Source organism: Phyllobates terribilis, unplaced genomic scaffold (genome assembly GCF_046119375.1).
Source record: "Phyllobates terribilis strain yellow unplaced genomic scaffold, ASM4611937v1 Scaffold_3__8_contigs__length_932513732, whole genome shotgun sequence".
Taxonomy (NCBI): Eukaryota; Metazoa; Chordata; class Amphibia; order Anura; family Dendrobatidae; genus Phyllobates; species Phyllobates terribilis.
Window position 1 is genome coordinate 782020872 of NW_027362763.1, and position 26866 is coordinate 782047737.

At 44.9% G+C, this 26866-nt stretch overlaps 1 protein-coding gene across 2 annotated transcripts in view; it reads right to left on the reverse strand.

The window, feature by feature from the left end:
* Positions 1 to 13762: 13762 nt before the first annotated feature.
* ERLEC1 (endoplasmic reticulum lectin 1) overlaps positions 13763 to 26866 on the reverse strand; it is a 31911-nt gene continuing 18807 nt past the window's right edge. Inside the window, exons 5-14 of one of the 2 annotated variants that reach the window (XM_073672306.1) lie at positions 23420 to 23480; positions 22789 to 22829; positions 21870 to 22093; positions 21607 to 21736; positions 20065 to 20223; positions 17537 to 17596; positions 17296 to 17420; positions 15261 to 15338; positions 15105 to 15180; positions 13763 to 13967 (exon numbers count right to left, since the gene is read on the reverse strand). In XM_073672306.1, the coding sequence (XP_073528407.1) occupies positions 13896 to 13967; positions 15105 to 15180; positions 15261 to 15338; positions 17296 to 17420; positions 17537 to 17596; positions 20065 to 20223; positions 21607 to 21736; positions 21870 to 22093; positions 22789 to 22829; positions 23420 to 23480 (1026 nt within the window). In that variant the 3' untranslated portion in view covers positions 13763 to 13895. The remainder of the gene's footprint in view (positions 13968 to 15104; positions 15181 to 15260; positions 15339 to 17295; positions 17421 to 17536; positions 17597 to 20064; positions 20224 to 21606; positions 21737 to 21869; positions 22094 to 22788; positions 22830 to 23419; positions 23481 to 26866) is intronic. The other variant, XM_073672307.1, reaches the window with a different exon arrangement.

Below are 26866 nucleotides of genomic sequence, written 5' to 3' on the forward strand. Positions count from 1 at the left end.
ATTGGATGGCTGATTTCAACTGGATTCGTTTTTTTTAACATTGAAGTCTATGGAGTTTTAATTCTTTCATTTGAAAGGTGTCCATTTTTTGCTTACTGGATCAGTTTCAAATGAAAGAAAACTGATGGCTAATTAACAAATCAAGTTTCTTTAGGCTACAGTGTTCTCATCCAGTTGAAATCAGTTCTTTTAGCCAGACAAAAAAGTTGTGTCTGCATAACTCTTGTCAACGGTTTGCTGCTGGATCCGTTCTAACAGATGATAACTGGACATGTGAACGTAGCCTGAGGAATCTCCGATGGTCATCTTATTTTTACTTTACTCGCTTATATAGCGCTGTGACGACACAGCTTCTAATCTTAAATTATTTGTGTTTTTCGTTGGCTGGTCAAGTAGGACAGTGACTCAGGGTAATAGAACAATAATGTTTGATAATATGCTAATTACATATTGAACCAGGCCAGATAGCTTGTTGACTCACAAAACAGGAGGACAAACTACGCAAATTGATTAAATGCTCAAACAATGAGACATGAGCCCAGCATCTTCCCCCCTGACCTGTGTACTCGTTTATATAGTGCAATAATTTTCTCAGCACTTTACAATCATCATCATCACCGGGGCTCACAATCTAAATTTCCTATCAGTATGTCTTTAGAGTGTTGGAGAAAGCCATCACAATGACAAGGATAACACACAAACTCCTTGCAGAGGTTATCGTTTGTGGGATTTGAACCAAAGACCCCAGTGTGGCAAGGCTACACCGAGCCACTGTGCTGTCTCAATATAGGCTGTTTTCACACATCCAACATTCACGGTTTGAGCATGTATCGCAATGATCAGTTTGGCCATTGGTCTGCTAATGAGGCTGTTGAGTTTTGGTCAGGAAACTGATCCAGACATTGTGGTCTGAACACAGACTGTGAATGTTGGAAGTGTGTAATTGGCCTTCTAAGCTCCCACACACTTCAGAAGACCTGAAGTTCAGTAGAGAGTTGACATTCTCCAGGGAACAGAGAGCTTTCTGATTTACAACAACTGCGCTTCACAATGCACAAAGAGTAAATTTATTGATTACGGTGAACATCTGTAGGTCACAGCATCCTCAACTAGAGGAACACATCCAGAGAGAGTCAAGAGAATGGAGCAACTAGTGATATTATGCAAGACTGTCCTCTGACAGTCTGCATTATCACAGTATACATTAGTCATGTTTAGGAACCTTTGAACAAGAGGAAACATAACATTTTAGTATGTTCATAATAAAAAAAAAAAACATACACATTAGATAGCTGTTGGCTAAAGGATCGTTCAGCTGCCAATTCTCTCCTGACGCAGGTGCCATGCAAAGGAAAACTCAGCTCAGATGATTGTTCCCATGTTCTCCAGAACTGCTCCCAAACTCAAAGCTGATCTCAGCCCCTATAAATGCATCCGCTCTTGAAATTCCAACGTCAGAATCTGTTGCGAGTCCACTATACATATCAGACAACCAATATTGGCAAACTTAAAAAGAACATCTGGCTTGGCTATATAAGGTCAGCATACACAACTGCCCATGCTCACAAGGATAGCAAGTCTGTGTTGTGTATGGATAGTACATAAGATACCCGGTGAGGTAAGGACGTATTGGTCTTCATGGATATTGGCCATTCTCTCAACACGGTGTAGCAAGTGGTCATACAGATAAAAATAATTCAGATAGTGTATTGGTAGACCTGCTAAGGTGCATGGATTCAGCCCAACTGTACTCAAACATTAGCTCAGAGTCGTCATAAATTGTACATTCTCTAAATGGGACATAATCAGCTAGGGCCGATTCTTTTTAACCTCTTTATTAATGATCTAGTGGATGGGACAGAGTAAAGTGTCAGTCTTTGCTGATGCCACCAAACTATGTAGGATATTAAAATCTGACTTTGACATTACGATATTGCAGAACGATCTGGATAAGATGACTGAATGGGCAAACACTCGGCAAATTAGGTTTAATGTAGATAAATGCCGAGTAATGCACCTAGGATGGAGTAATCCTATTGCTGCATATTCATTAAATGGGAGTATACTCGGGAATACAGAGCAGGAGAAGGACTTGGGTATTCTGGTTACAAGTAAGCTGAGCAGCAGTACTCAATGTCAAGCAGCAGCTGCAAAAGCAAACAAGACTTTAGGGTGTATAAAAAGATAGATACAATTCTGTTATCCCAATGTACTGTTACCCTTTTATAAATCACTTGTGAGGCCACATCTAGAATATGAGATCCAGTTTTGGGCTCCACATTTTAACAAGGATGAGTCAGTTCAAAGGCGGGCAACTAGATTATCACAAGGGATAAGAGGCCTCTCATATGATGACAGGTTGGAAAAGTTGGGCTTGTTTAGCTTAGAAAAAATGTCTCAGAGGACATCCCATTTATAGTTATATATATATATATATAAATACATGTGTGGTCAATACAAAGGACTGACACATGACTTATTCCTTCCGAAGACAATACAAAGGACCATGGGGTACTCGTTACGGGTGGAAGGATGGAAGATTTGAGACAAGAAGCATCCCCAATACTAAGGTTCTTATGAAGGTAAAGCAACTTTGGCAGATGGATTAAATCCACTAACTGAAGAGGATATAATATACAATTACAAATACAATACAATTAGAACCTTTTTTTTGCAATTAAAGGGGTTTTCCCACAAACAAAAATTAATTTTAATCAATACATCTTGGAATAATAATAAGTTTCACAATTGGATGTGTTTAAATAAAATGTTCCTGTGCTGAGATAATCTTATAAATGTGCCCCTGCTGTGTACTGTGTAATGACTGTGTCTGATCGTACCACAGCTCCTGGGCAGGAAGCAAAAGCGTATACAGACCGGACAGCACGAGATCACAACTGATTCTGTGAGGTAAAACATTTCCCTGCCTGTTTTTAATCAAAGTTTTACTTGAAAGAAAGAATCATTAGCGATCCTGTACTGTCATGTCTGTCCAGTTTTTTTTTTACTCCCCTCCAGATATGGTACGATCAGACCATGTTCCTGTACGGTCAGACACAGCCATTACACAGTACACAGCAGGGGCACATTTATAAGATTATCTCAGCGCAGGAACATTTTATTTAAACACATCCAATTGTGAAACTTATTATTATTCCAAGATGTATTGATTAAAATGAACTTTTGTTTGAGGGAAAACCCCATCGTTCTCACTCTACTTCATGTTCCTGGTTGGAAGCAGGTGACATATGCCTGGGTCAGACCTCCAGAGCTGCCCCGTGGTCACAGTCTGGACATTACAGCAGCAGAGGTATCAGTCTTTGCAAAGAGGGTGCTAAAAATGGCGATATCTGTCCCCCTCTTTTAAAATTGCTTCTAAATCACCTTTGGGTGCTGCCGGAGGACCAGGAAGATTAAAATATTATTCTGAATGCAGCACCGTATCCCACCCTAATCAAGTGTGTTGCTGCATATGATACATGTACGGTATCCATTATCTCCTGCGGGTGTTAGGGTATGTGTATGCGACATGTTTCCAGGCGGCAAACCCGCCAAATTTTTCAGGAAGATGTTTTCTTTCCTTAGGCATCTTTTTTTTTTTCTTTATCATTTCCGGGGTGCTTTTTAACAATTTGACCTCTGATTAGGTTTTATTTTAGCGTTTTTCCAGTTTTGAGGTGTCTCAATGGCAGTTTCTGTTCTTTTTTTTTTAACTCATTCAGCAATGAAGAAAACACTGGCAAAATGCTTAAAGGGAACCGGTCACCAGTTTTTTGGTTTATAAACCAAGCTCAGCACCTTTAAAATCATGTATTAGGGTTCCCACAACCCCTTTATATCCTCATAGATGCACCTACATACCTCCGAAAAGTGTTTTATACATGTCCCACGCTGTATGTAAATTGTGTGGGTTGGTCCCATGGGCGAATTCAGATTGTGATTAGCGCCACCCGGTCCCTTCAAACGCCACCTCTTCTATCTGTATGGACGTGGATGACATCTCTAAGTCTTCCGCCGATGTTGTAGTCATTTAATGCAGGGTTCCCCAACTCCAGTCCTCAAGGCCCACCAACAGGTCATGTTTTCAGGATTTCCTTAGTATTACACAGGTGATAATTGCATCACCTGCACAGGCAATAATTCCATCACCTGTGCAATACTAAGGAAATCCTGAAAACATGACCTGTTGGTGGGCCTTGAGGACTGGAGTTGGGGAACCCTGATTTAATGCACAGGCGTCGTCTTCAATTGTACGTGATCAGCTCCCTGTCTGTTCAGTAGGGTACAGTGAGGCGCCTGTGCAGGTCTCCGATCCCACTGTGCAGGCGCGAGACTTCAAATAATGTGGATGACAGATGTCCTCCACTTCCATCAGATAGAAGAGGCGGCGTATGAAGTGACCGGGGTGGCTCTGATCACAATCTGGATCTGCCCATCAGACCGGACCACAGTTTACATGCAATTCGGGACATGTATAAAACACTTTCAAAAGTATGCAGGGGCATCTATAAGGCTATAAAGGGGTTGTAGGAACCCCAGTTACATGATTTTAAAGATGATGGGCATGGTTTTTAAGACCTAAAACTAGTGATAGGTCTCCCTTTAAGCGTTTTGCTGTCAGACCTGAAACTGGTGCATTAGGTCCTGGGTTTTCCCTAGTGCAGGTCAATGTTCAGACTCACGAGGCCAGAGGGGGTAGGCAGCTTCTGGACGACACAGGTATTGATGTAATTGACTTTCTCCTGTTCCCCAGACAAAAATCCAATTGAGAATCTCTGACATTATGTATCGGTGTATCCAACAAGGTCAAGTAGCCCACCGACGGGCTGGGAGGAGATCCCATAGGACACAGGCAACATCTCATCAGGTGACACAAGTTGCTGTGGTGAAATGCCCGTGATTCCAATTTTTTTACTTTGGTTTTTGGGTTGATTTGGAATCCAGCCTCTGTTGGTTGATGATTTGGTTTCCATTTACTATTTTGTCTTTTTTTTTTTTTTCCAATAGATTTCTCACAATTTATATCAGTAAAATTTTCAACTTGAATCTTTTGTTCCTCACAATGAGATATGTGATTTGAAAACATTCTCCGGGAACAGAGAAAAATAAATTAATAAATGTCATTATACCGTATATAAATTACTAAATACTTTTATTTGGCAAGTCACCATTGCTTGGTCTGGGGAGATCATCAAGATAGAATTAAAATGGCTGCTGTCTTGTTACACCGCCAGTGCTGGAGATGGAGAGGGTGAATACTATCTTTCTTACTTTACAGTATACAAATTGTTTGGGTTCCACTTTTCTAAAAGTGGAAAACCCCTTTAATATAGTAAATTGTGTTTTTGGCTGAGCTTGTATGTACTTTGTCTTTATATTTTAAGGAGACGGGTAACTTCTCTTTTAAATAGCTAAATCGGACCCCTTTTGTTTATATATAGTCTTTCAGAGAGGAGGTTGGCTTAAAGAGTATCTATTACTAAAAATGTAATTGTATTAAAAAGGAGATTTTTGTGTACTCACCGTAAAATCTCTTTCTCTTAGCTGCTAATTGGGGGACACAGGACCATGGGTGTTATGCTGCTGTCCACTAGGAGGCGACACTATGCATAACCTGAAAAAGATTAACTGTGGCTCCTCCTCTGCAGTATACACCCCCGGACGGCATCAGCCTTCTCCAGTTTTGTGCAAAAGCATTAGGAGGAAAGTAACATGGATAACATACCATGCCTATAAGAAGGCAACTATGTACGAACTCAAGAAAAAACAATATGAGAACTCAACATAACAGCCCGGAACGGGCGACTGGGTGGGAGCTGTGTCCCCCAATTAGAGGCTAAGAGAAAGAGATTTTACGGTGAGTACACAAAAATCTCCTTTACTCTGTCGGCTCATTGGGGGACACAGGACCATGGGAAGTCCCAAAGCAGTCCCTGGGTGGGAAGCAATGGACGAATATTGTGTAGACGGGCCCCTACAATTGGGGTATCGCCGCCTGCAGAACACGTCTACCCAGGCTCGCGTCTGCTGAGGACTGGGTATGAACCCTGTAGTGTTTGGTAAACGTGTGTAGGCTAGTCCAGGTGGCTGCCTTACACACTTGTTGTGCCGAAGCCTGGTGCCGAATGGCCCAGGAGGCCCCTACCACACGTGTAGAGTGTGCCGTAATACCTGCTGGAATAGGAGAATTTTTGAGGCGGTAGGCCTCTTGTATGGTGGATTTGATCCACCTGGCAAGGGTAGCTTTGGAAGCTGGCTGGCCCTTGCGGCCGCCTTCCGGAAGAAGGAAAAGAGAATCAGACTTCCGGAAGGGCGCAGTCCTAGACACAGATACGCAATGCCCTGACAAGGTCAAGCATATGCAGAGCCTTCTCCACTCTATGAACCGGGACCGGACAGAGGGATGGCAGTGAAATTTCCTCATTGAGGTGGAAGTTGGACACAACCTTCGGAAGGAAGGATGGGACCGTACGGAGAACTACCTTGTCCTGGTAAAAAGCCAGGAAGGGCCGTCTGCAGGAGAGTGCTGTCAGTTCAGACACCCTGCGTAGCGAGGTGATTTAGACCAGCAAAACCGCTTTCTTGGATAGAAGGCGGAGTGGGACTTCCCTAAGGGGTTCAAAGGGTGTTTTCCTGCAATGCTGTCAGCACCAGGTTGAGGTCCCACGTTTCTAGTGGTCGTCTGTAGGGGGGAACCAATCGGGAAACCCCTTGAAGAAATGTCTTTACTTGCGTCTTGTTAGCAATGCACCTCTGAAAAAGCACTGAGAGAGCTGACACCTGGCTCTTAAGGGAGGCCAGGGACAGTCTGGCCTCCAGACCCGATTGGAGAAACCCAAGTACCCTGGGGAGGGAATAAGGGAATGGGGTCTGGCCGCGAGATTCGCACCAGGTAAAGAAGGCTTTCCAGGTACGGTAATAAATCTTAGCAGAGGTTGGCTTCCGTGCCCTGATCATGGTTCCAATGACGTCTGGCGAGAACCCCGACTGGGTTAGAACCCAGGTCTCAATGGCCACGCCGTCAAATTGAGGGCCCCTGAGTTCTGGTGTTAGAACGGGCTTTGTGACAGAAGATCCGGGCGGTCGGGGAGACGCCAGGGGACGTCTGCTGTGAGCTGTACGATGTCGGCGTACCATGTACATCTGGGCCAGTCCGGTGCGATTAGGATGGCTGGAACTCCCTCTCGCTTGATCTTCCTCACCACTCTGGATATCAAGGGGAGAGGTGGAAAAATGTACAGGAGCTGGAACTGGGTCCAGTCCTGAACCAGGGCGTCCGCTCCTAGTGCCCGCGGGTCGTGAGTTCTGGTCATGAAGTTGGAGACCTTGGCATTGAAGTGGGATGCCATTAGGTCTATGTCCGGAGTCCCCCAGCGATGGCAGATCTGTCGAAAAACTTCGGGATGGAGAGACCACTCTCCCGAGTCCATTCCTTGCCAGCTGAGGAAGTCTGCTTCCCAGTTGTCCACACCCGGAATGTGGACCGCAGAGAGAACCAAACCTGTGTCTTCCGCCCAGTGGAGAATGCGAGAAGTGACACATATCGCCTGGGCACTGCGGGTCCCCCCTTGGTGATTCACATATGCCACAGCCGTGGCATTGTCCGACTGTACTCTGATGTGAGAGGCTGCCAGTAAGTGATGGAAGGCTCTCAATGCCAGGAGGATGGCACGAATTTCCAAGATGTTGATGGGCATGGTCGCTTCCGCTGGGGACCACTTGCCCTGTGCTCGGTGGTGTAGGTGTACCGCACCCCAACCCGTCAGGCTTGCGTCGGTGGTCAGAACCTTCCATTGACCCGTGAGAAAGGATTTCCCCTTTGTTAGTGAGGTTGGCTTGAGCCACCAGTGCAGGGACCTCCTGGTTGACGATGTCAGCTGGAATTCCCTGTCGAGAGGAAAAAGGGTTCCTGTCCCATGACTTGAGGATGGCTAGTTGGAGAGGCCTGAGGTGAAGCTGGGCAAATGGGACCGCTTCTATTTCCGCCACCATCCTGCCGAGGACTCTCATTGCAAACCGGAGAGATCGATGGGGTTTGTTGAGAAGAGTGCGAACTCCTAGGCGGAGAGGCAGTGCCTTGTCCTTGGGAAGGAGCACTAGACCCCTGAAGGTGTTGAATAGCATTCCCAGGAAGGTCAGAGACTGACTCGGGGTTGGCGATGACTTTTGTAGGTTGACTAACCAACCCAGGCGACTTAGTGTCGATTGTGATTGAGACGCAGTCCTTGAAGGTGGGAGCCTTGATAAGGAGATCGTCCAGATATGGAACGACTACTATGCCTCTGGAGTACAGGACGTCCATGGTGGCTGCCATGACTTTGGTAAACACTCTGGGAGCCGTGGCGAGTCCGAGCGGGAGAGCCACGAACTGGTAGTGGTCCTGGTCGATTGCGAACCTGAGAAATCTCTGATGGGTGGGTGCAATTGGTATATGCAGGTATGCGTCTTGTATGTCTATGGAGGCGAGAAATTCTCCCTTTTCCATGGACGCAATGATGGGCCGAAGGGACTCCATGCGGAAGTGACGTACCCGTACATATTTATTGAGCTGTTTTAGGTCCAGTATGGGCCGTACGCCGCCTCTTTTCTTGGGGACTACGAATAAATTGGAGTAGAACCCTCGGAAGCGCTCGGCCGCGGGGACCGGTACTATGACTCCTGCTTGAAGAAGTGAGAAGACCGCTTGGCGGAAGACACAAGCCTTGTCTGGCGGTTTTGGGGGAACAGAAAGTCTGGTGGGTTTGAAGTGAACTCTGTCTTGTATACCGAAGACACTCGTTCCCTGACCCACCTGTCTTCTGTAATAAACAGCCAGACTTGATGAAAGAGCAAAAGTCGGCCGCCTACAGGTGGGGTGTCTTCCGGAGTCCGTGAGTCATGATGAGGAGGAAGTCTGAGATTTTCCTCCTTTAAACTTTGACTGGCTTGCCTTTGACTGCCAGGTCTTGTCCGACTTTTGCGTCGACCGCGAGTTGTCCCTGCGTAGGGAGCGGTTGCTATTTTGTGCTGGCCGCGAGACGGACCAGCCCGAAGAGTTCTGAAAGGATCGGAATCGAGTTTGGTTACGCTTCTTGTAAGTGCATTTGGGTTTCAGTTGGGGGAGAGAGGTACTCTTACCCCCGGTGGCGTTGGATATCATCGTGTCCAACTGTTCACCAAAAAGTCGACCACCGAGGTACGGGAGGTGGGTGAGGGACTTCTTTGAGGTTGCGTCTGCCTTCCATTCCCACAGCCAGAGGATACGCTGAATCGTGATGGCGTTTGATGCTATCCCCGCTGCACCCCTTGCAGAATCCAGAGCTGCATGAAGCATGTAATCTGCTATGACTGCTATTTGAACCGCTTGGTCCGACAGCTCAGGGGCTGATACTTGGAGGCCAGCTTGTAAATTTTGGGCCCAAGCCAGGATGGCCTTGGCAGCCCAAACTGAAGCGAACGCGGGAGCCAGGGAGGCCTCTGCAGCCTCGAAAATTGAACGAGCCATGCGTTCTACCTGCCGGTCTGCTGTGTTCCTGAGGGTTGAGCTATCTGGCAGTGAAAGGAGGGACTGTGCTGCTAGCCTACAGACTGGGGGATCCACTTCGGGTGGATCTGTCCATTCCTTGGTGGTCTCCTGTGGGAAGGGGTACCGCGCCTCCAGATATTTGCGATTGGTAAACTTCTTCTCAGGCTGTGAGAACTGCTTTTTAAGGATCGACTTAAACTCTGGGTGGTCAAAGAAGACCTTAGGCGGCTTCAGAACTCCTTCAAAGGAAATCTTGTGTTGTGGTGCCTCCGGGGGCGGATCAGAAATGTCCAGCACCCGATGGATGGACGAGATTACGTTCTCAACTAGCGCTGTATTGCTAGGGGGGATTGGGATCAGGGACCCTTCAGTTTCCTTGTCTGAGTCGGAATCACAGATGCCTTCCGAATCCTGTGTATCGCTAAGGCGGCTCCTGCTGGGTGAACCAGGGTGGAGGCCTTCTCTGGTCGGGGATCGCTGCGGAGAACTGCAATATCTGTCCCTGGTAGGGGACGGCCTAGATGACCTGGAACTACAGTGTCTCTCCCTAGAAGGGGATGACCGTGTGCTATGGGATGACGCAGATGAACGTGACCTGTGGGTCCGCTTGCGTCCTGACCTAGACGTGGATGTGCCCGGGTCGTCATGTCCCTGAGTCGAGCCTTTCCTTTGCTGGGTAGCGTTCATAGCCGAGGCATGACTCTGCAGAGCCTGGAGCAGTGTGGAGGTTAGGTTATCTATAGACTGCGTCATTGATTGCGACATCTGAGTGACCCACTCCGGCGTGGCATTAGACACCGAAGCATTGGCAGGGGCTTCTTGGGGCTCTGGCACAGTAGTATGGATGCAGTCCTGGCAGTGCGGATACGTGCTGCCTCTTGGGAGAGTATTGCTGCAGGCTGTACAGAGTGCATAATAGCAGTCCTGCCTGGTTCTCTTGGACCTTGAGCCCGGCATAGTGCACTGGGGTGGCTATGCAGAGGGGCCTACAGGGGTGGTGTATAAGGAATAATGGACTCACAGCCGAGGAAGAACTCCAGCTGTGATCTTATCCCACCAGTGTGCCCCTAGGTCCAGCGCTGAAGATCCACAGTCCTGTGCCCCCCTTGGAGACCAGCTGGTCTTCCCTTATCCTGCAGCAGATAATGGCCGCCGGAGTAAAGTTAAGAAAGAAGGGGGGCGGAGAGTTGAAAAGGGCATTAGAACTGTGAAATCGCGCCCTTTCAGTCTCGATCCGCCCCCTCTATGACACTGTAGAGTGTCATATTTGTCATCCGGGGGGCGGGCCGGGGAGAGGAGGTGGCGGCTTCGGCCTAAATTAGATGCCTGATGCCCAAAGGGACTGCAGGCCAGCGCGGAAGTCCGGATATGAACCGGACCCCCCCGGATTTAAAGGCAGGATAGCGGTGGGGTATAAGCGGAAGGGGGGGCTCTGTAAAGAGTCCCCCTGAGGCACCGTAGAGCTGGTGCTGCCGCAGAAACAGGGCGCAGGGAGGCCTGTGTCTCTGTTGTGTTTTGGCTGCACTCCCCCCGGCCCCGCCAGGAGCCCGCAGCAGGGCTGGGGTCCCTGGATTCAGCCGTAGTGTGCTGGCTGCTGGGAGCTGCTGCCTGTACAGGCCCTACCTGAGGCGTTTCAACCTAATACCCCCAGGGGGGGGATTAGGGAAGTGCTGTTGTCACCATCAGGGGGCTATATCCTCGCCTCGACCTCAACCCAGAAACCAAAAGGAATTGGGGAAGGAGGGGGTCTCGACTTCGAACCAGCACCCGAGGGTCTGGGGAAGGAGCGACATGGGGAATAGCCATCTCGACTTCAACCGTGCACCCCATAATAAGGGGCCGAGGAAGGAGCCATGCCGGGAGTCTCGCAGTAGATCCACTTTTCTTCATCTATAACCCGGTCGATGAAAACGGAGTAAGAGTTTTAGGTGTGCCTCCTATGCGACACTAAGCAAAAACTGGAGAAGGCTGATGCTGTCCAGGGGTGTATACTGCAGAGGAGGAGCCACAGTTAATCTTTTTCAGATTATGCATAGTGTCGCCTCCTAGTGGACAGCAGCATAACACCCATGGCCCTGTGTCCCCCAATGAGGCGACAGAGTAAATGTAATTATATGTGTTTATTTATTTTAGATGCTAACTGCTTTGAATGTCATTATCTAAAAACATTTTGTTTTATGTTTCCTATTTTTTAATCGAAGTGCGCTATCATCTGGTGGAAAGCGCGTCTTTTCACTGATCCCTCTGCACGTCGCATGCTTCTAATGGGCAGGCAGAGAGCCCGGAAGAGCGCTGCTCCCAGGGACATAGTGCTGCTTTATTAGAAGAATGTTCACTGCACACCTGCAGCTTCACTATCTACCATTGTCACACTGATCTGTGATCTGATAGGAGTAAGAACGCTCCGATCACAGCAAAGACCAATGTAATGGTGATAGATAATGAAGCTGCTGACAGGCAGGGACGAGTGTGATAATATACTCATCGCTGCGGGAGTGGCCATGACCGATCTTCTAATAATGAAGTGGTGTCCCTGGTAGGAACACTCCTGGTAAGACTTGCCGGACTCTGCACACTATGTAGAGACTCCGTGATAACTTGTGAGATTGCTCTTTTTAGTGGGAAAAGAGACCAGAAAGTGTTATCATATGCGCAGTTCCTGGGGTCATCGCTCCATTGCCCTTCACCAGCAGTAATTATATTATTACCGATTTCCCTGATGCTTCCCTATGTCACTATCACACTGGTCTTTGCTGTGATCAGAGCGTTTCCACTCCAATCAGAGCACAGACCAGTATGACAATGATAAATAGTGAAGCTGAGGAGCGGCAAGAAAAATTCTTCTAATAAAGCAGCAGTTTATCCCCCCGATGCAGCGCACACTCACTGCACAAAACTGAACATGGAATCTGCTCAGATCAGATACGTCACTTCCATGTTGTGGAGTGATTTAGTGCCAAAAGGTATTTTGGGAAATGGTGGCAACTTTTTACTGATAGTCGTACTAGCATATCATTTAAAATCTTCTCTCATAGTATTAACAGTCCCTTCCTTAATGATTTTTTCAATTATATTTAGAATGTGGTCTTTATTTTTTATTATAAAAATCACTGTTTTAATCAGAAGAACATGATTACTAGAGGACTAGTAAACCTGCTATCATGTAGTTCTCCATATTCATGAGCTCTGTATAACCCTGTCCTCACCACTGATTGGCAGTGTTCTGCCTATGCACAGTGTATATAGAAAGCTGCCAATCACAGGTGTGGGTGGAGTTATAAAGAGCTCAGCATTCAGAGAACTGCTAGATCTGCAGATGATAAAACAGGGATTTTATAAAAAATGAAGAAAGCAGCCCATTGACACATCGTTGGAATCAGGGTTTCTGCCCCCACATTATTCTGCTCTGAGATGGAGTAGCAAAAACCTGGTGACAGATTCCCTTTAACGCGGACAAACCTGGAAACAAGGAGCACAATTTATCTTGAAGAAACATTGCTGACTGGCCCTTGGGTAACCATAATATTTTTTTTAAGTGCACAATTAATTTACTATACGCCAACTGTGGAAATTCCCAACCTGTAATAGAATGCATGGTTATTATGTGGAGATTAAAGGGGTAGTCTGGTCTAAAGTAGCAAGTCTGTAGTCATTCTATGTGACTGCAGACTTGTGAATCCTCACATAGCGCGCAGTGTGCGCTGAGGATTGTCAAGTGTCAGCGCCAGGAACAGCAAATGACTGCAAGTATGCAATATGCATACTACCAGCCAGAATCCATCTAGATTGTTTCTGGTGCACTCAATGCAAATATATTGCGCAAGGCCGCCGGAAAAAAGTCTAGTCAGATTCTGGCCGGGAGTTTGCATATCACATAACCGCCATTCCCGGCGCTGACACATGACAATCCTCACAGTGTGTAAAGCACGCTATGTGAGTGACAGCAGACTTGTCGTTTTATACCGGACAACACCTTTAAGATATTATATGGTATTACTGAGTTTTTGTCTAGAACACCATTATCAGGTCACACTTTAATCACTATCCAGTGGATAGCTGATGAATGATTTCTGTACGATTTCCCTTATAAAGTTCTGCATGTTTAGTAACCGTTGCCAATTTTGCAGAGACTGTGCTCACTTTTTTTTTTTTTTAAATGTTTTCAACTTAAAGAATTGATTGAATGGGGTTCTGATGTATCATCCAATTACGTCATTGCCAAAACAAAAAAAAAAGTTTCATAAATATACAAAAAGATTATTGTATTCAAAATCTGTATTCTCCAATATATACACACGTACATATACACAAATCATTTCTGAAATTTTGTACACTTGATCCTGCGGACTGATTACAGGTCTCAGCAGAACAATCATCTTCATTCTGTGCTTCAAGTGGGAATAGAGAGGAGTCCATTTTCATCAGCGGTATCTAGAATCTTACATATCACTGGGGATTCCACCTGGGTAGCAGAACGACACAAATTCATTATTTCCATGGAACGCTCTGACATCACGTTGCACAATCCTGCCATGGTCCTTTTTTCTAGGTCTGACATGAGTTTTGATGTTCATTTTTAGAAATATATTTTATCCTCCAAATCTGAGCCTTGTCTCATTGCTTCCTTGGGGTATAGAGGGTAAAGGTACAAAGCCGATCTGCCATGGACACAAACTTGAATTTATAAAGGGTGGATGTTGAGTTGCAGGCATGAGACTGACATTCTTGTACAAAACTCAATATTGAGATGTACAGCGAGCGGAAAGTGGATTAGCATATGATGCTGGACACAAAATAGCCATCTTTCTACAAGTGTACCCGTCCTTTCACACAGAACCTGTAGAACATCATGGTCCTGCAGCACATGTACAACAGAAGCAAAAACTACCCCGATGTCCTATAATTTGCTCTCAACCCCTCTGAGTAGGGGTTTCCTCTTCATTATCATTCTACCTGTACTATAGGGGCTGGAACTTCTATTCTCTCATTCCCAACATACATTGTGCCTGGCACTGGCCAATGGTTTGTCTGGCCTGAGATCCCGCCTTCCTGTTAGGCCTGTATGCAGTTTGACAGACAGGAGAGCAGGAGCACAGAGACAGATCTCTGCACAACCTCCTGTACTATATCTTGACATCTCTGCTGCTTGGGATGGATTAGACTTGACAACAGGCAGGAGACAGACTGTAGCGATCAGTGTCGGATGGGGCTGCCAGGGGCTCACCAGTAACCAAATCCAGGGCCCCACTATTCAACTACATGCAAATGTGACATTATTCTCAATCACAAATTTATATAACAATGAACTGGGCAGATTGTTAAATGAATAAGATGCTGCCTTTGTCTGTACATAGTGACTCAAGTATATTGTGCCAAGTTCTGCTCTTATATGAGAGCGTGGTGGCCCACCGGAGGATTCTCCTCTTCTCCTGTGGGCCAGTCCAAGCCTGGTAGTGAGACACCCAGTGGCTAGTACTTTGGTGCGATTTTTGGGAGTAAATCAAAGAAACGTTTTAATAAAGTGATTTACAGATTATCTATCTATCAAATAATGTCTGAATGTACAGTGACTATTTAAGACACAGGGATGTATACTTACTCCAAGTATGTACTGACAAGTCTGTGGCTCAAGCATATATACAGTGACGGCGTGTGGCGACTCGGATTCTTTACACCTAATAGGACAACACGGATAGTTGAGTATTTCCATATTTCCAGCATGACTTGTAGAACTATAAGTGCAGGGAATACTCACTTTAGTTTTACGATCACCTGCCTGGGTTTATTTGTCAGCTCGCAGTTATCGCCACCGCCATAGAAATGTGACACCATTCTGTAATAAAAGATTAGTTTATATTTTCGTCCAAGGACAAGCAACATTTATCCGAAAATAATAATATTAATAATAAAAAAAAAAATCTACATGGGAGACTAACTAGATCCTCCGAAAAACAAACTAGGAGTGTGAGACATTAGGATAGCTTTTATTAAATCTGGTGCAAAGGATGTGGCTCAAGTGCCCACAGCCAATCAGATCCCAGATCAAATTTTTCAGAGGTCTTTTTAAAAACGAAAGAACAAATCTGATTGGTGGCGACGGGACGTTGGAAAGTCTCCTCCTGGCCGGGTGAGTACCTTTACTGTTACCTTGTGATGCCACAAAAGTCTATTATAAATGTCGCTATGACCAACCAAGATCAACCGTATTGAATTATTGTTCATCTTTCTTGCAATCATTTTCCTTTTTCTCTTTAATATAAATCCTTAAAATAAAATATACTCTCATGTGTTAATACCTGGGCGAGAAATCAGCAGCACAATTATCCATTATCATAGTTGCCAACATTTCTGGGATGTTTAAAAGAGTTGCTCATCTCTCCCGGGAATGCCCCTGTCCCACCATGAAATATCCACGATGGAGCGGGGTTTACATACCTTCTCCCCATTTTGGCACAGATTTACGGGAAAGTCTGGAGGAAGTTGGTTACTTTGCATTACCAACATACCAAAAAGATGAGTGCATGGATAGTTAATACAGCGCAAATGCTTATTCACCCTTTTGCACTAATTAACCGGAGCTACACTAGAGATGTTGCTTTACAGCAGTATTGTTCCTATTTTCCAGATTCTGTTCACACTCGTACTCTTTGCTATGCTTACCATGTTTTCCTATGCACTTGTTTCAGGAAGACCCAAAATTATTCTTCAAAAAACAAGCACAAATCAATAATTTACAGCAATCCTCAACACTGTGAAAACTGTATGGGGACAAAAGATTGTTCCAAAAATCCCTATAAAGTCTGCAGTATTTTCGCCAGAACATTTGGGTTGAATAAGAGGGGTTGCTTTGCGGACAATGCCTGCATGAGAGATACGATGAGAGAACAACGCTGGGCATGGTTATGCGGACAAAGATCAGAAACAAGCATTTCTAGGAAAACGTGTTCAGAGATTATGGGTCTCTGCCTGTATAGATAAGATCAGGAGTGCATCACCCTTTTTGCTCAAATTACCAGATCAATTCAACCACATGGGCCGCCATAAAAAAAAATCAAACTTCAATACAAAATTATCTAATAGGTGCTGAATAATGAGCAGGACCCGTGGATGTTCGGGTTCATAGGGTTCGACCTAACTTTAGTTCAAAGTTCGGTTTGGGTACCAGAACTCTACCTGAACCCCATAAATGTCAATGGGGACCCGAACTTTGGTGTTGTAAAATGGTCTAGTAAGGGCTAGGGGGCCCCCCAGAGAATCAACCTCTCTTTCTCTCTATACAAACACTAAAACGGATTTCCGGGAGAAGTCAGCGTTCGGAATTCAGCATTGGACACTAGGTGTCCAGTACGAGCCCTGAACTTTACAGTTCGGGTTTGCTCATCTGTACTGCAGATTAAATTTTTAAGACATTTATCAGGAGGGTAAAAGTCCTCTTCTCATCCATTTACAATCCAGAGAAGAAGAGAATCGAGTGTTTCCATTGTCCCATAAACTACAAGGATTATGGCAGCACTCATGAACGGCCACTTCTTCACCTCATCTACTCCTTACCTGGATGATGACATGGCCACATAGTCCACCATTAATAGGTGCCCATTGCTACCTGACACTTCTGTACTCCCCAACATGGAAAATACACATGAGCACCCACCATACGCCGTCAGGCCAGTCTGTGCCTATATAGGTGAGAGCTGCACAGAAAGGCATCAAGGGGCTATACGTGGCCCCCCGGCCCAGGTTGTGTCCCCCTGGATTAGTGGGAAACAGAGGCTGAGTAACAGGAGACTTGCCTCACAGTCTGCACGCCCTCATCAGGGGGATGGTACAACCGTGCAACGTTTTTCTTGGCCCAATCTAAATGTTGTTCTTCTCTCCAAGTACCAACAACAAGGGTTGTTTTGCCGGAGTCCTTATCCTGCATATGAAAAAACACAAAAGAAATGTATTAAATCAGCCATAACGGTCTTGTCATAGAATAGAGCATTATACACACACCTCTATCTAGTGGGAAAAGTCCATACACGCACTTACCTCATGATACTGATGGACATATTTTCCATAGCAGAATTCATACTTCCACCAGCCAACACCCTGCAAAAAACACAACTTATACATAATGGAGGAAACTAATTTTACCTAATAAGAGGCAATTGAGGAAAAATACAGGTAATGTGATCTGTGGTCTATACACTGCCATGCGGATAATTCTTGGTGCAAGGGAGGCGAGGACAATTACACATCGTAATCAAAGCAAAATTCTAGTTTTACATAATCACTCGCTACTTTACCTGGGAAAATTGCTGTAACGTCTAATAGAGATGCTCAACCGTACATACTTTGACTTATGAGAAGTGAGAGGGGACTGAACCTCAGTGATGAGAAACATCCTTGCACCAAGTGGTCTTTCCCACATGTCGCCCCACTACAAGATAATTGTACGCCTTTCTGGACGTCTGCAGCTTATGTGGTGCTCGTATTTCCATCCTGCCGAATTCCTTCTTCATTTGTTAACAATGTACAGATACAGTTTTGAGGAGCGTGTTTTCATTGTGAAAACTTATTGGAAAACTGAGTCCTTGAAGAGGTGCCAAAGGGAGTTTCTAAAGAAGTCTGGAGGTCGAAATCCGCCTACAAACCTAGTATTGAAGCCTTCTTTGATGACAGAGTAATCTCGAAGAGACTGTGGCCACCAAGATTGACGGATTTAACACCGCTTGATTTTTTTCCCTTGGGGCCATTTGAAAGGTTGAGAGTACAATAACAAACCAGGAACCATCCAGCGAGAAATTCAGGCTGTGACCCCAGACTTCCTGCGGAATACATTCAACATTATGGAGCAGAGTGTGCAGGCGTGCTTAGATGCGAACGGTGGACATTTTCAACACCTGCTTTAGAACATCAGTTTCTTATGAACCAAGGAATATACAGCCCAAATTTCAGTACGCTATATCGTCTCTTTTGGAAGTTACACCAATTTTTCCAAGTAAAGTAGCAAGTGTATCACCCTGTAAAATGGCTCCTTCTCATTTTTAAGCTCTCTGTTTGGGCCCAGGTCCAAATCTACAATTCAGAACAGCTAAGGATGCACGCTCTGGCAGATAATTTTGCACTATAAAATTTACAAAAAGGCTAATAACTCTAAGAAAAACCTTCTTACTAAAAATGCATATTATAAAATAGATCCCTGTTAGCCGTATAATAACAAATGTGCAGTGTAAAAGTAACGATTTATTTTAAATAAACTTCATAAGCAACAAACACCTCCTATAGCCCAGTAGTACATCATGTTAAAGGGGTTGTCCACTACATTGTTTATAATAAAAATGGGTCTATGAGGGTCCTAAAGAAAAAAAGACAATCTACTCACCTAGTCCTACCTTTGCCTCCACTAGTCTCCTCATTCCCTTTTCCGGCAGTCAACGTCCCATGACTACTGATGTTCTGTCTGAGCCAGAAGATAGTCTGTAGATGACTAGTGGCCACTGATTGGCTGCAGCTGTCACGTGATGTTTCCACCGGAATAGGAAGTAAGGAGACAGGTAGGGACACAAGCAGCCATGTGGCTGACAAGTAGGGGTCCGATGAATCCTTTTTTATATTCAAAAAATGTGGGCACTACCCTTAAAGACTTGTTGTATTTGGTTCAATAATTTTCAATTTCTCCGATCCTATGATTGTCTACAATGTATCAGTGCATGTCACGGCATTAGCGAGAACTGTGTTAATCATTGTTTTGATGGCAATCTCTTACATATACCGTATTTTGCGGATTATATGACGCAACCCAAATTTTGGGGAGGAAAATAGGAAAAAAATGTTTTTAAATAAAATAGTGGTGCATCTTATAGTCCGCTTTTATGGTAGCTTACCCGGGGAAGGAGGGGGTGCCGGCTGCGGTGGAGCAGGGTCCCAGGAGGCAGGGTCGCTGTTGCAGGAAGCTGGTGGCGGCAGGCATGGGGTGTTTGGTGGTGTGAGGCTGCTGCATGCCCCGGGCTTTCACAAAATGTCTGGAGTCCCCGCACTTCCCATCCTTTTCAATGAGGTGGACTTCAGGAAAATGGCCGCCGGAGGCGGTGCATGCGCAGACTGAGATCTTGGCAGCCGGATGGGAAGTGTGGCGACTCCAGACATTTTGTGAAGGCCCAGAGCCCGTAGCAGCCTCACTCCCCCTCCTTCCAGCACGGTGCCCGCAGCATCGCCCCATGCCTGCCGACAGCTTCCTGCAGCAGTGACCCTGCCTCCTGGTACCACGTCCCATCGCATACCACACCCCCTCCCCAGTAAGCTACATTCAGATTATAAGATGCACACCCATTTTCCCAAAAAACTTTGGGGGAAAAAAAGTGAGTCTTATAATTCAAAAAATAAGGTAATTGTAAAACATGGGTCACATATCCCAGTTACATGCCTGAGACCTGTACCTGGCATTGGATTGTGCAAGAAGAAAGAGGTGTGCTCTCAGTCTAAAACTAAGCAACTGTTCTCAATTATTTTAATAATTTTGAAATTTCTAATCATTATAGTAACTTTCTCCATTCTGAAGCTTATGAATGACTTACACCATGAAAACAGTATGAACCGGTGAGGAACTCCTTGATCAACTGCTCATCAGTCAGTTTGGAGATGTGTGTGGTTCCCACAGTGACGTGCTGCTGGGAGCCCACCGTCACCGGCTTATGGATGGTGGAGAACTTTTCCTTCAAGCCTTGCTGCTCTTCCTAGAAAAACAGAGACGGGAGCAAAGATTGAAAAGTCACATCTGGATGTTTAACGTGCAGTCTCACAATGCCAACTAAAATGTAATATAAGTTACTGAACTAAGGGAACAAAAAACCTTAGTACAGCGTCCGACGAGCACGAAAGGCAGCTCACCACCCGACAGACGGCCTCAGCTTAAAAAAAGAAATTACTTGCCGGTCTTCATTCTTCCCCCTCTGCATTTCACCAATAATAGCTTTATTTTTCCTTTGATGTGGCTGTATGAGGCCTTGTTTCAGGTGGGAGAATTTATATTTTTTTGAGGGGGGACAATTTATTTTGGATTGAAGCACAAATAGGAAAAAAAGGTTAATTTCCTTGTTTGTACTGTTCACATTTTACATTGAATAAGCAGTTAAATTAATTCTTCATATTATTAGGCTCATGTGATACCGTTAATTTTCACGATCTCCTATGAACACCAGCCACCAGCCAGGAGGATCGTAATGACAGGCATAGGAGTTATCAGCAGACCCCCAGATGTCATGATAACCCATCGGCGCCCCACAATCACCTCATGGGAATGTGGAATGACGCAACCCACTGCCAATCCCGATTTAACAGGTTAACTGCCGCGGATGAAGCTCCACTCCAGCAGAGTGTTAAAGGCACATGATGGCTAATTAAATCAGCCATCATCTGCTGAGAAAGATTGAGGCAGGGACATGACATATGATGTACATGTACTAACCAATAATGGATTTATATTTTATATGTACATTTTATTTTATAATTTTCAATGTATTACCATAGTTCTGAATGTTAATAGAATGAATCCCATGTCTCGATGACCAGCTGCAATTAGGGCTACTCTTTTTCGGGGAAATGTACTAATACGGTCTTAAATTTTGGTTAAAACGAAGTTCGCCAGATGCAAGATGTGCCAACTATATATATATTACAGTGGCTAGCGTATGATAAATCTTCCCAAACATACTAAACAATTTTCTCTTCTTTTTACCACCTCTAGGCTACCTTTACACTATTATTCAGCCCCAAAACTTTGGTGCATTTTAAGCCTCACTGCTGGTTTCTAAGCCAGTCCCAGACAGTCTACAGAGGCGCAAAAAAGTGGCTGAAGAACATATTAAATCCAGCACAGGGCAGAAGCAGCAGGTTTTTTTGCCAAAAAATGAGGCAGAATTTTGTGTTATAGCTTAGCAAACCTCTGTTGGTGTGCCCTAAGAAAAGGCTTAGTGTACAGACTGTCCTTTCTAGGCTCCCGGGCTGACTATACAAAGGGCTCTCAGTCCTCGATTAAGGTAGTCGAGTCGGGAGTTTAGCCAACATTTAGCTCATGGCTATGGCCAACTAAACACATGTATAACATTTATTAGGTTTACCTCTTTATTGGGCTTGAATGGTGGCCTGATCATCTCTCGCTGCTGTTCAAGTTTCTCCAGGCTTTGTGGTCTTAGTGGTGACCCTGGCATTGACTGGCAGAAAATATCATTTATAGGAGAGGTCTTAAACCTGTGCAAAATAGAGATAATCACATTGTAATGTTTTCCTGAAACTTGTACAATCTACATAACATCAAGACAGCATTTTCCATTGCTAAGGCATTGGAATCAATACAAGATGGATGGTATCTGGGGTACCTTACCTGTAGTTTGGATGAGTACAGAGAAGAGGCGTCAGTATCACCACCTCGTATTCACATGTGATGACTTCGGCTACAGACAGGATCTCGTGTTTGGCCTCTGGGTGACAGATGTACATTACAGTTGTGATCCGGGGTTGGTTCTGTTTCAAACTGCATGGCGTCCCATTCCCCATTTCAATAGGGAAATACGGTGTCATCTGTCCTTCAATGTTTTTGGTTGGGATCTAAAAGGAAAGCAAAAATATTCTACAGTAAAATTTAATTCTAACATTTTTAGGAAATTTGGTGTAAAAGGGTTAACATAGCTCCGTGATAAAGGAAATGTATTTTCCAGGAAACCAAACATGAAACATTGATAGATCATATTCCCTGTAATCAGGTTCCTGAGACCCCCACCGGTCGCTTACACCAAGGGGCAATGGCGCTTAGTTGTTCCATTTGATTTAATTCTTCTGTGGGTTTCTTAGAATCCAGACATTACTATTAGTATTACTAAACAGGGGCTAGAACATGTCGAAAAATATTTCATAGTTTAGTTACCTTTTCCCTTCAATGGATCATATTTGTTAGTGGCTATCAGACAACACAAACGTCATTTTAACAATATTATTATTATTATTTTAAAAAGTGAACACGCTATAAGTGCTCTAAGTAGACAATAGTGTCCCATTTATGAACCCATACATCGGTGAAAAAGGAGCGGATCGCGTCTTCATAACTATGACAAGCACAAGTGATCTGATTTTGGAGAAGGAAAGCTGCAGACTATATCCTGAGACATCCCTGCCAACCTGAAAGTAGGCAGTCTGCTTCATTAAAAAGATGCAGAATACAAGCCACCATCAGCGGCAGCCTGCACTCTGGGAAGAGCATCATGAAACCATTCTGAAACTACTGCAAGGTAAAGAGAATAACGTACGGATTTAGGGATTCCAGTTTTTTCCTCTTCCTGCTTCTCACCTGTTAAATACATGGAATTTTTTTTTTTTACCAGGGAAACGTTAATGCAAATATCATGCTTGCAAATTAAAGAAATAAACGATAAAATTAGGCTCTGTGCAGTGTGTTAAAGTGGTATTCCCATCTCCAAGATCCTATCCCAATATGTAGTAGGTGTAATAATAATTATATTAGCAAACATCTTCAATTAGAAATGTAGTATAGTATTTTTGATTCGCTACGCCACTTACCTCATGTGCAGACAATACAGGACCTTAGGTATCCATGGTTACGTCCACTGATAAAGTGACAGTTAGCTGCTAGTGGTCGTAACCGTGGATACCTAAGGTCCTGCAATGCCCTGCACATACAGATAAGTATAATTTTTAGTTTATAGAAAAGTGCAATAGAATGTGTTTAACTACACAGAGAGCCACTCCAAAAAAGTGGCCACCATACAGGATATTTTTCTTCTTACACGTGAAGTATCGGAGTCTTCTGACAGGTATCAGAAAATCTTCACGGCATAAATCTCCTACAAAGATAATTGAACACAGAGCCCTAAATGTAATAAAATCTATGCCTACCCCAATACTACATTGTTAACAAACCTGTGTCAGATGAGCTTTTTTTCACCATGTTCCCGAGGAAATACTCTTGCATATTAGTTTGCTAAAAAAAATAAAAAAATTTAAATCTATGAATAAACTTTACTTAAAGAAAATATCATCGCTTAGCACAAAGGAGCGATTTTGCTCCTCTGATCGCCCATTAAATAGACAGATTATATATATCTAATAGATAACTAACTTTGTGTGATGTCCTCTCATATTGTTACAAGAGGGTGGCAGGTGAAGTGACCGAAAAACAACAATTCTGACATTTTGATTTTTTTTTTCATGCCGTTTACCATATGGGTTAATTCATTTTATATTTTCATAGATCTAAGAATTAAGGATGCAGCAGTCCCAAATATGTTTGTTTTTTTTCTTTATTTTCAGATTGGGAAAAGGAGATCATTCAAACTTGAGTCTTTTAATATGTTTGAAAACTTTTCTAATTACTTTTCCCTACATTGGGAAAGAGTCACTCTGCCTTCCCAGCGCCTGTGCACAAGTTCCCTGCGCACTACACTGACGGCAGGGAGAAGAGCGCCGTCCGTACAGAGGAAACAGCGCAGGCGCAGGATCCGGCCGGGAACTGCACGTCACAGGGCCCTGTGCAGGGGAGGTGGGGTGAGTATGGAAATAGGGCTAGAAGGCGGGCACTTCTTGGCGTCCGGGGAACGCGAACCTTTGCTTTTTTATTAAATTATTTCTGCTATTTCACAACAACCAGACCTCTAATATGGGCCATACAGGCATGTATAGATTCACATTTCTATAACCTGTATGCCCATATTAGCGGTCTGGAAAGTCCCAGGGGGTGACAGATTCCCTTTAAATAGAGATGTTCTGATTAAAGGGTTATTCTCAAGTTGTCTCTTGAGCAGCACACAGCTTTCCAGTCTCCTCACTTCCTGGTTTATGGCAGGGCGGTCTCTCCTCCTTGAGTGACAGTTCTGGCGAGGAGCAGAGCTGTAGTATTAGTAGAACAATAAATAAAGCTCAGCGCAAGTTCTTCTATAACACATTCAGCTTTCAGTGGTTGTTCTGGGTCTATACTATTATCACTATTTCTACGTATAGGGATCACAAGGCATTTGGGGGACGTTAGACTGGACTGAAAAGATCCTAGTTACTTACCGGTAACGGGATTTTACAGAGCCCATGACAGCACCACCTGAGAGAGGGTATCCGCCCACCAAGGACAGGAACCTACTGAATAAAAAGGCGGTACCTCTCCTCCGCATCAGTTTTGTTTCAGAGCATGAGAGTGACTCCGAAGACAGGTTAATACATAACCACCACCTCAACATTTGTACTAAACACCTTAAAAAGTGCACACCACAGTGATAAAGGGGAGGGAATTAATAGGGTGCTGTCATGGGCTCTGTAAAATCCCGTTACCGGTAAGTAACTAGGATCTTTTCCCCTTCTCCCATGACAGCACCACCTGAGAGATTTATAGAGATCAAATACCAGAGGGAGGGATCACCGCTTGCAACACCCTTCTACCAAAGGACAGATCAGAAGAGGAAAGGTCAAGACGGTAATGTTTGTAAAATGTAGCGGGGGATGACCAAGCGCCTTACATATGATGTCGATGGGCACATCCGCCTTCTCAGCCCAGGAAGCAGCTACCGCTCTGGTGGAATGGGCCTTCAGGTTCTCAGGAACCGGCAGATTGCTAGAAGAGTAGGCTAAGGTAATAATATCCCTGACCCATCTAGCTATGGTCCCCCTTGTAACCTTAAGTCCTTTCCTAGCCCCCTGAAAGGATATAAATAAAGCGTCACTCTTTCTCCAGGCTTTTGTCACTTCCAAATACTGGACTAACACCCTCCTAACATCTAAGGTGTGAAGCTTATATTCCTCAGAATCCCTAGGATTAGGATAGAAGGAAGGGAGAGTGATTACTTGCGTCCTATGGAACTTGGAGGCTACCTTTGGAAGATAGGCCGGGTCTGGTCTTAAGATTACTCTATCCATACATACTTGAGTGAATGGATGGTTAACGGATAGTGCGTGTAAGTCACTGACTCTACGAGCTGATGTCAGGGCCACCAATAGCGCAGTCTTTAAAGTTAAGATTTGCTCTGAAACCTTCTCTAAGGGCTCGAAGGGAGGTTTGGTTAATGCTTCCAGAACTAAATTAAAGTCCCAAGGAGGCATTCTTGGAACAGGAATAGGTCTGGATCTATGACAGGCTTTAATAAATCTAATGATCCATCTATTTGCTGCCAAGTCATAATTATACAGTGCCCCCAGAGCTGATACCTGTACCTTAATAGTACTGGTGGCTAGTCCCATGTTTAACCCCTTCTGGAGGAATTCTAGTATGGCCTCAATAGGAATCCTCCCTTTGGCGGACTGACCCGAGGTAGACAAGAACTTAGCCCAGGTTCTACCATAGATTCTAGTTGTTATCAGTTTTCTACTTGCTAGAAGGGTAGTAACAAGATCCGGAGAAAACCCCCTTTGCGTCAATAGCGACCTCTCAAAATCCAAGCTGTCAAATGCAGGCCCGCTCTTTGGGGATGACAGACTGGGCCCTGCCTGAGGAGATCCGGAAGAACCCATGGATCTGCTTGGGACATTCTCTTCATCCAAGTGAACCATGGTCTCTTGGGCCAGAACGGGGCGATCAATATAACCCTCGCCCGTTCCTCTCGGATCTTCCTCAGGATAGTAGGGATCAGTACTAAAGGGGGAAAGGCATAAGCTAGAGTGAAATCCCATGGAATCTGCAGCGCGTCCACCGCAAACGCCCCCTCTTTTGGATTCAGGGAGCAAAAGGTTTCGGTCTTCCGATTGTGTCTGTTTGCAAATAGATCTATCTGGGGCTGTCCCCACCGATCCACAATATGCTGAAAAACGGCTGGATTCAACTCCCACTCTCCTTGTTTCAGGATGTGACGACTCAAGAAATCGGCCTTTATGTTCTCTTCCCCTTTTATATGCAGTGCCGAGAGCATAACCAGCCGACTCTCGGCAAACCTGAAGATCTGATCCGCTATTAGCATCAGAGGGAGAGACCTGGTACCCCCCTGACGATTGATGTAGGCGACTGTTGATCTGTTGTCTGACATTATCCTGACGTGAGGACCCTGAAGAACAGAACTGAATTCTTTTAGAGCGTTTCTGGCTGCCAACAGCTCTTTCATGTTGGAAGAGAGACTTGTCTCGCTGTCCGACCAGAGGCCTTGAACAGAACGATCCCTTAGGTGAGCTCCCCAACCTTCCGCACTTGCGTCTGTTGTAATTGTATCCGACACCTGGGAGGTCCAAGGAACCCCCAAAGATAGGTTGACCGGAGATGTCCACCAGTCCAGGGAGTTGATCACGACACCTGGAAGAGATATTTTCCCATTCAGGCGACCTTTGAGCCGCCTGTCCGCTGCCAGAATCTCCTGTTGAAGACATCTGGAATGGTGCTGGGCCCACTGAACCGCCGGG